The sequence below is a fragment of the Oryctolagus cuniculus genome, chromosome 11 (genome assembly GCF_051225735.1).
Source record: "Oryctolagus cuniculus isolate XC-2025 breed Fujian yellow rabbit chromosome 11, ASM5122573v1, whole genome shotgun sequence".
Classification (NCBI taxonomy): Eukaryota; Metazoa; Chordata; class Mammalia; order Lagomorpha; family Leporidae; genus Oryctolagus; species Oryctolagus cuniculus.
Genome location: NC_142877.1, coordinates 27,559,426 through 27,569,116, shown reverse-complemented (window position 1 = coordinate 27,569,116; position 9,691 = coordinate 27,559,426). Strand labels below are relative to the sequence as shown.

General features: G+C 56.1%; 1 protein-coding gene across 9 annotated transcripts in view; it reads right to left on the bottom strand.

Annotated features, from left to right (window-relative positions):
- Positions 1-2,309: 2,309 nt before the first annotated feature.
- The window catches only part of LOC100351485 (tyrosine-protein phosphatase non-receptor type substrate 1), a 41,225-nt gene continuing 33,843 nt past the window's right edge, over positions 2,310-9,691 (bottom strand). For 5 of the 9 annotated variants that reach the window (XM_051845170.3, XM_089308143.1, XM_089308146.1 and 2 more), the window contains 2 exons: positions 7,202-7,253; positions 2,310-4,721 (listed from right to left, as the gene is read on the bottom strand). In XM_051845170.3, coding sequence (XP_051701130.3) covers positions 4,458-4,721; positions 7,202-7,253 — 316 coding nt within the window. In that variant the 3' untranslated portion in view covers positions 2,310-4,457. The remainder of the gene's footprint in view (positions 4,722-7,201; positions 7,254-9,691) is intronic. The other 4 variants (XM_070051998.2, XM_089308149.1, XM_089308145.1 and 1 more) reach the window with 1 other exon arrangement.

Below are 9,691 nucleotides of genomic sequence, written 5' to 3'. Positions count from 1 at the left end.
ATGTCATCATTCTATGCTCAGCAAACAGAGCACAGTCCAGGTCAGTGAAGTGGGGAAGGGGGCACTGGGGGAGGCCCTTGGGCATCTCAGGAGGCGGGCTGCTGCACAGGCTCCGCCTCTGACTCTCTGGTAGTGAGACCACACACCTGCTGTTTCCAGCTGCAGACCGAGCCCAGTACAACCTGAACCCTCACTGTCTGTCTCTCTGTTCGTCCGTCCATCCGTGGCTCCCCCTGTCCCTGCACCACTCCCTGCAGGGCCCACGCCCCATCCACAGTGACATCGCTTCCTGGCTGGCAGCCTCCGAGTGAGATGCTTCGTCTGTGTGCGCTCATTTCTTCCTGAAGTGGGAGCCGTCACCGCACCTCACAGGTCTGGAGAGGCTGCAGCGAGTTGACACTGAATAATCGATGTTTGTGCAGAGAGCAGAGGGGGTCTGGCGTGTGCCCTGCAAAAAGGCAAATGAACCTCAAGCAAATCCTGCCTGTTGGGAATGTACTAGAAGCCACAGGGGCTGTGATGGCTGGGCATTGGAAGCCGGGGGCCAGGAGGGGCCAGGAAGGGAGACGTCCTGACACTCCCGGGGAAGTGGGTGGGCCTCTGGGCTGAATTAGTGGGGGGGGCAGGCTCACTGTCCCCTGGGCTGTCCTCGTGGAGGGGGGGCAGGCTCACTGTCCCCTGGGCTGCCCTCGTGGAGGGGGGGCAGGCTCACTGTCCCCTGCACAGGGGACACTTCAAGGAGGTGCCCGATCAAGGTTGCCCTTGATTCCCTGGCACACAGCCCAAGGGCCTCTTGGCTCCCACCTTCTTCCATTGTGCCTGCCGACCTCCAGCCCTGGAGATCCGGGCTGTGAGGTGAGGCCCAGGTGCTGATAAATGCACCCCGCATCTCCTCGGCTGGACACGAAGTCCAGTCCGTCAGCCCCCACTTTCCCAGAATGCAGAAGGCACTGCCCGGCCCACACAGCCTACAGCAACCCCAGCCCTGCACGTGCACTCAGACTTCGCAGCTTCCCTCAGGCCGAGGGCTCCGTCACAGCCTTGTGCTCCAAGAGGAGGCTCCTTGGCTCAGAGGCCTCTGACCACGTGCACCAGGCCGAGGGCAAAGGCGGTTCCCTGGCCTTGTGCATCTAAACCGAGCCCCGGCCAACCTGACTGAGGATTTGCTGGGTGAGACTAGGCTATGTCCTATGTGCTTCCTGAGCCTCAACTTTCCTTCTCTGCAAAATGGGCACAACCACTGCCCTCCAGTAGTTGGGAAAAGTAAACGAGGCAGGAAGGACAGGCAGACTTCCTGGTTTCAAACCCTGGTTCTGTCACAGGACACTGGGGACACAACTTCTCCGTTTCTGCTTGCTCCTCTGTAAACCATGCAGAATCAGAGCTCAGACTTCTCATGATGGCTGGGAGGATGAGTTAATGAAGGCAATGAGTCAATAAAGCACTTGGCTTGTCACCTGCCCTGGCTCTTGCTGTTGACTTCGCAGCTGGTGCTCTGTGCATGGTGTGTGGACCATTAGCTCACCAGGTGGGCATCAGGCACCCAAGTCAGACAGCGAGTTCGAGTGTCAGCAACATCACTCATTGGCTGTGTGACCCCGTGTAAGTCACACCACTTCTCTGTGCCTTGTTTGTTAAATGGGGTCAACATTACTGACCACATCAGGTTCTAAAGTTTAACACAGTCAGTCCATGTCAAGTGCTGATGCACAGATACTAAGAAAAGCTATGGGGACATGAACATGATTACATAACTGTCAATACTAGGAAGACGCTCCTGGAGAAGGGGCAGGGCACTCACATTTATTGAGCACCTACTGTCACCAGCACTTGACATACTCATCCAGCAGGGATGAGCACTCGGTGGAGGAGGGAAGTGGGGCTCCAGGAGGGTGAGGCGCCTCCAGGGCCAGCTGTGCAGGGTGAGAGCAGGAAGGGGAGCCCCCCCGGCTCACTGAGAGCCTGCCACGTGCCAAGCATGGGGCCGAGGGTCCACAGGGACTGCACCAGGGGGCGGTGCTGTTCCACCATGCAGAGGAGGGGCCCGCATTCCCACAGCCACAGAGTGGCAGAGCCGGATCCAAACTTGGCTGTTTGCCTGGATGTTTGCATCAACTCCCTCTGAAGTGGGGGAAACCAAAGTTTTACTACCATAAACACCTAGAGGAGGGGACCCCATACTGAGACAGGTCCCAGCCCTGGGGCCACATCTGCTCTTTTCCCAGGGTCTCAGGGGATAGGTGTGGGCAGCCAGACGCCAAGGAAGCCTCCAGACACACAACAAGAATGACGCTGCACACCCGAACGGGTCCCTGTTACCCAGAAATCTTTATTACAAAAATATTTTGCAAGCCAAAAAGTTTAAGTTGCAACTATATACAAAACGGGGCCTGTTTCCTTCCCAGCGGTCTCAAAATAAACTCCCAAAACCACGCTTCTTCCGCAGCGCTCTTCCAGTCTCTTCCTTTTCCTGGGGTTCCATACACAAGGTGTGGGGCACGGCCAGGCTGCTAGGCGGAAGCTATGGCCATCCGTCTTCCTCGACCTCCTTCCCTTCCTTCCTCTTCCGAAAATTAAAATTATACAAAATGAAAATGGCACCAAGAAAACATTCCCAGAAAATCCTGTCTGCGTGTGTACACCTGTGTGCTGTCTATAGGCAGGAAGGAGGAAGAAGACAGTTTAAACAGCCAACTCTGTGGAGGCTGGAAATGGCCTAAGCAGGTGCCTGGGCCCCCGTGGCTACTTGAGGCCACCAAGCTCTGGCCTGTGTGAGCAGAAGTTGCCCACATGACCTGTCGGCTCGGCACACACCAGACCACCCCCGCCTCCCCCATGAGCTGGGTCTGTGCTGTGCGCCACCCGTAGCACCTGCAGGAGCGGACAGGGCAGCTTCGGCTTCTCGCTCTGACAGCCTGAGCCCAGAATCCTGGGCATCCCACTGCAGCGGCTGTGAACCTTAGCATCTAAGACCGAATGAACGGGGCCAACACTGCGTGCTCTGGGCCCAGCCAGGCCTTACACCCAATGGGCAGGGCCAGTAGGTGAGAGGGCGTGGCCTCTGCCCCACCTCCTTGGACATGGCTCGGCCCCGGCTCTCAGCAGCACCGTCCTGGGGGTGGCCAGGATCTACTCCAGTTTGATCCCTACAGGGTTTGAGAGCAGACATGGAAGATTCCGCCTTTAGGAATCCACTCGGAGAGCAGTAAAGGGAAGGTGCTGGGGGAGGGGGCAGCCAGCCAGCCTGTGTCCCTAAAGTGCATGTGAGAGATGGCCAGGAGGGCAGCAATGTCCCTCTCCCCTCTCCACAGGGGAACAGACTGGGGCAACAGCTCTGGCCAAGACTGCACCGTCACAGAGGTGGTCTGGACACCCTCTGGGCCGACTGGATTGACCACAGTGGGGCCACAGAAGGCAGCAGCACCAGCCACGTGGCTCGGCCCGGTCACGGCCAAGTCCACGGAGCAGCCACGCCAGCGCTTCCGCCTGCTGCCCGGGGCTCTGGCGCTTGGGAGGTGCTCCGTTTCTCTGCTGTCAGAAAACCCTTCCAGGACAACAAACGGTTACACCTCAGACTTCACAAGACCCAACCATGGACTTCAGCACATGACAAAGAGCCAAGAGAACGCTGCTCCTGTTTTAAGAAAGAAAGGAAAAAAAAAAAAAAAACCAAAACGAAACAGCACAGATCAAGTTTTCTAACAGCTCAGGTTCAAAATTGCACGTTTCACATTTCTCAGTAATTTACAGGCGTCCCTAGCGAGATGTTGCTGAGTTAGTGCTAGCTGGCAGGAGCAAGCTCGGGTCTAGAGAGGAGGGGTGGGACCACGGGTCCCCAAGGAGGTGAGGAGGAGCCCCAGGAAGAGGGGGGTTTTGTCTTGAGGTCCTTTAGGGGGCTGGGGTGATCCTCAAGGGTCCCCTCCTCCCCCCAGGGCATGTGGCTCAGCAGCCCAGGGACCCAGGGGAGCCAGGTGTGTTGGCAGCAACCTCACCAAGTCTCGTTCCAGCCTCTCCATGGGTGGGGCCGTGTGATCTAAAGGGAAAGATTTCCCCAGAGCCCCCCGCTGGGGGTGGTGGCGGTGGGAAGTGGGGTTTCGTCTTCCTCACCCTGGAAGATCAGGCTTCCCAAGACGCAGGAGGCAGTCCAGGGTCCTCACCCATGACTCAGACCCAAACGCTGGGTGGACGGAGGCACCAGAGTGCGTGGGCTCCAGGCAGCTCTGGTCAGTTTCCTGGCTGGTTCAGCAACACCAGCCTCCAGGTGTGTGGCCAGGAGTGGGGCCGTGGCAGCCCCGGACGTGTTGGAGAGCCAAGGGGGCTGGGGACAGAGGAGCCACCCTGGCCCTGGGTCCCAGGGCCTTGCCTCTGGGAACTGGGCTGGATGTCCCCATCACAGCTGCTCCATGCGGGACAAGAAAGCTCTCGGGGACAGGCCCTCGAGCGGACGGAAGTCCCATTCACTTCCTCTGCACCTGGACGCTGGCGTACTCAGAGAAGGATGGCTCGGGCTTGGGGGTTGGCTGCTTGGGGGCGCGGTTGAGATGCACCATGTCCAGGTCGGCGTAGGTGAGGGTGTCCTCAGTGGCAGGCGGAGGACCAATCTGAATGCTGGCGTACTCTGTGTGGTTGTTGGGCTCGGCAGCCCGTGGGGCAGCCTTCTTCCCCTTGGGCAGGTTGAGGTCTGCGTACGTGATGTCATTGATGTCATTGCTATCTTGGATCTGAAAGAGAGGGCCCTCACCATCAACCAGGCGCCAAGCCTTGATGTTGGTCTCCTCCTGGCCACTACAGGTTTGGCCCCAACTCAGGCTCCCTCTCTTTGCATCAAATATTTCCTGCCTCCAGCCTCACTTCTTCCACTCTGCTTTCCTCCTCACACACCCTGGAAACACCCCTGTGGTCACCTTCTCCCTCCTCCCAGCCACAGGCACCTGCAGTTCTTGTCTCTCTTTCCTGCGTTTGTCCCTCTGTCCAGAGCGCCTGCCCCCTCCTGCTCCTTGGATGTATTCCCAATCTTGGTCGATTTCGGCTCAAGCATCTCTTCATCCTGAGACCTGGCCCAGCCCGCACTCCTGCTGGCTGCATACTCAGAGGCTGATCTCCCAGTTACTCATTTATTCAACAAATATTCACTGTGCTCTTGTTATGATGCAGAAACCAAAGCTGGCCTAGAAGCCGCTGGATCCATGTTGGATGGAGGGAGGGAGGGAGGGATAGTAGATGGATGTGAGTATGGATGGATCCATGTTGAGTGGATGAACGGGTGGGCAGGTGGATGGGATGGATGGGTAGGTGGATGGATGTGTGGATAGATGAAGATGGATGGATGGATGAGTGGATATTGAATGAATGCATGTATGGATAGATGAGTGGATTTATGTGTGGATGGATGAATGGATGGATGGATGGATAGGTACAAGGAAGGAAGGAATGAAAAAAGGCAGGCAACCATTTCAGCCTCATTCAAGGTGAATGTGGGGCTTGAGGAGACAGAATAGGGACCACCTACTCTCCATGGGAGACTGAGACCACTGGTCAGCAGGGGGTGATCATGGGTTCTCTGAGAGCTTTTGGGCAGTTCATTTAACCTCTCTGGGTCTCTGTCTCCCCACCAGTCAAGTGGGGATAATGACAGTACCTATCACCAGGGCTGCTCTGAGGATCAAATGAGAAGACCCAGTCAGAACACTGAGAGCAGGGCCTGGCACGGACCACGCTGTATTCAGTAGCCATTAGCAGCCCTGACCACGTAGCAAACCCTGGAATGTCCCTGTTAACCGTGTCACCTGCAAGAGCCCCCTGGAAGCTGCTTCTGCACCTGGCATGTGTGCGGTGGCGCCACCTCCTAGTTGTCACAAGCTAGTAACTGCACCCCACACTCACCCAGGCCTTACCACAGCCCTGCCTGGGAGAAGCACTGACCCCACTTTACAGGTGAAGAAACTGAGACCTGAGCAGACGACATGTGTCAGTCAACATCTCCCAAAGCCTAGTCGCCTCTCCAGCTGCGGTCTTCCTGCCTGGCCCCGCCCTCCTGAGTCCGGCACGCGTGCACAAACTCCTGTCTGGGAAGTGCCGTGGACAGAGCACGGGGCCTCCCTGGCGGGGACTGACACCTGGCACTGGGACACGAGGACCAAGGCCACCAGTCCCCCAGGAATAGGTTGTACCTCTCCTGCTTGCTGCCTAGGCCCTGGAGCTTAGTGGTGCTCAGCAGGTCTCTGCTGAAGGTGGATTTTTACAGATTTCAGTGAGCAACTCTTCTCACCATCACCCTTTCCCCAGAAGGTTCCAGAAGGAAGTCCACAGGTCAAATAACCAGGGAGAAGGCCTACCTCTGCCAGGACTAGAAGCTGTCTTGTTTGTCCTAATTATGACCCAGGCTTATGCCCAGGGCCACTGGGGGTGCTGCAGTGGGTCAGGAGAGCAAGCAAGCAAGATGTTGCAGCCTACAGATGCCTGCACACACCCACAGACACCTTCAAGTACCCACAGGGACCTCTCACCAGCTCCCCGCTTTCAGCCCAGTGGAAACAATGACAATTGCAAGGCAAATGCCAAGGACAGCCAGTGCTGTCTGGATGCCAGGTTCAGAGCAGGGCCTGTTTCTTTACAAGAGGCAAGGCGCCCTCTGCATCCGAGGTCTGAGTGTCAGGCCAACCACACCCCTGCAAGATCTGCTCGGCCCACGCCATGTGAAGGAGAAACAGCCAGCTGAAGAGGTTAATGATGCTGTAGGGACTTCCCTTAGTAAAGGCTAAAGAGGCCCCGCCCGGCAGGCTGGGCTGGGCTGTTCTAACTCAGAGCAGGGACACAAGGAGGTAGGGGTGAGCCAGGTACGGTGGTGCTAGTGGAGGGGCTAGCCTGGGCAAGTGCCTGGAGGCAGGAAGGCACAATCCCCACTAAGGGAGACTGCAGTCTGACTCCAGGGCATCATTCCTACAAGCCACGCTGGGAACGGGAAGGGTGCCCCCTGGAGTTGTGTGATGGTTGGTACTGAGTCAAGGACACTGCCACAGACCCTGAGGCTGGAGCGGAGGGCAGGGACAGGCAGAGGACACAGGGGCAGGAGAAATCCTAGACTCCTCCACCAACCCCACTCTGCTGCCCTGGGGACTGTGTCTTAATTTAGAACCGGATGTGCAGCACCAGCTGATGGCAGGACATCACGCCACCGAGTTTCCCAGGAGGGGTGTCTCACCAAGGACTGTACCTGGGTTATTTCTCTGGCGTTCTTCTCGGGCTCATGCAACCTAAAAAGGAAAGAGACACAGAGATAAAAATACCCTCCCTATCTCGAGCGCTCATGCAAATTGATAAGAATAACACTTGGGCTCCACTTCCTAGAGGACGCGGATGAATGCCTCACAACAGAAATACAAGCGCCTGTCAAACTGTTTGGACAACGAGGTCAATCTCACCACAGAGGGATTTTAGACAAGGCACTGTCTTTACAGGGACCTGGGATGATCTTTTGAAATAACACTGGGTGAGGAGGGGAGCTGGGGAAGCGGTGATGAGAGCACCCGGGAGTCTGGGTCACTATGCGGGTCAAAGTCAAGGGCTCCAAGGGCTTTCCTTGTCTGACCTGGAACTGGGGAGGAGAAGAAGCAGAGGAGAAGCCTGTTGTCCAGAGGCTGTCTCCAGCGGGATGGGGGAGGGAGGGCCGCATCCCAGCGCTGCCAGCTGGGGCCGGCTCAGGAAATTGGGATACACCCACAGATAAAGATTTTTAAAATTTATGAGATTTTTAAAAAATTACAAATGATTACATTTAAAATGATAAGTGGGACAAGTGGCATTCTCTGTGGGGTGATGCCAATGATGCAAAATGTATGGATAACACCGGAAGGAACCAGCAAAATGCTAACAGTCATGGTCTTCATGGGGGATTTTGCTACCTTTTGGTTTTCCATGTTCTCCAAATGTCCTACATTATAAAAATCTATGTGTTGTCACTAAAAAAAGAAAGGAGACAGGACCAGCATTGTGGTGCAGTGGGTTAAGCCACCATTTGTGACACTGGCATCCCACACTGATTCTAGTCCAGGCTTCTCCACTTCCCATCCAGCTCCCTGCTAATGGCCTGGGAAAGCAGTGGAGGATGGACCAAGTAGCTGGGTCCCTACACCCATGTGGGAGACCCAAATGAAGCTCCTGGCTCCTGGCTTCAGCTTAGGCCAGGCCTGGCTGTTGCAACCATTTGGGGAGTGAACCAGTGGATGGAAGACCTCTCTCTCTCCCTCTGTCATTCTGCCTTTCAAATAAATAAGTAAATCTTTAAAAATTTAAAAAAAAAAAAAACAAGAAAGGAGAAAAGCCAAGACATCTTGGTTAATCAAAGAAACTGTTCATGCACTTGATTCTGTGCTCGGAGGCTGTGGCTTGGCTCCGTGGAAGCTCACGGTCAAGGTGATGAGCAAACCAGGGTGACCGGTTAGGCAGGAGTTGCGTAAATTCTGAAGCGGGTGACTGTGGGACATGAGCCTGGGTGAGGTCAGGAATGAGCAGCGGCACTTGTCACAGGGTTGTTAACAGGTCTGGCACCAGGGCTTGGCTCAGAGGGAGTTTTGGGGTGCGACGGGCCCTTGGGGCCTTGCAGCAGCCCTCCAGGCTTGGGGGTGGGTCTGGGAGACTCCACAGTGCCATCCACAACCCTGCCAGAGTCTCCCCACAGCCTGTCTGCTTCAAGTCCTATCATCACCCTGCTCAGAAGGCACGAGGGTCTGGCCTGTGACCAGATGACCCCCCCATCTGATGTTCCCCAAGGGCTGCCCCATGCTCCACACTTCAGGCCTCCACGACAGCCCTCCATGACCCCCGGCAGTGCGTCTTCCCTTGGTTAACTTCTGCACAACCTGCAAGACCCAACTATGATGTCAGCTCCTCGGGAAGGCTTCTCGGACAGCGCAGGGCTGGGTGGGCTGCCCTGCGTGACATCTCAGACCTCCTTGCACATTCTCCTCTGTGGTTCATGCTGCTGTCTGTCTGCCAGGCAGTACCACATTGGGTAGAGGTGCTCAAAAAGTGACTTGGAATGAGTGCCAGTCAGACTGCCCCCAGGGCCTTTGCACACTCGGCCCTCCCTGCCTCTTTGTCTTCTGCACTCTGTCTCTTCCCTCTGCTCTGACCTTAAAGATTTATTTATTTATTTATTTTGAAAGAATTATAGAGAGACAGAGAGACAGAGAGACAGAGAGAGAGAAAATGAGAATCTTACACCTGCTGGTTCACTCTCCAGATGGCTGCAATGGCCAGGACTGGGTCAGGCCAAAACCAGGAGCCAGGAGCTACTTCCAAGTCTCCCACATGGGTGCAGGGGCCCACACACTTGGGCCATCCTCCACTGCTTTCCCAGGACATTAGCAGGGAGCTGGATTGGAAGTGGAGCAGCCGGGACATGAACCGACACCCACATGGGATGCCAGCGTCGCAGGTGGTAGCTTTACCTGCTGCACCACTGCCCAGGCCCCTCTCTGCTCCTAATTTAAACGGTTATTTCCTGGGGAAACCTTCCTTGCTGAGAGCCCAGACGCCACTCTCAGAACACCGGGCTCCCCTTTCAGAACAGCATTTCCAACTGTAACCAGGTACGCACTGTCTTGCCTGTCTCTTCCCTGGTTTTTCCTGTCTGGGTGACTGGCACCACCGCTGCTTCTCCCGTGCTCAGGCTGATGCGGGAGTCATGATG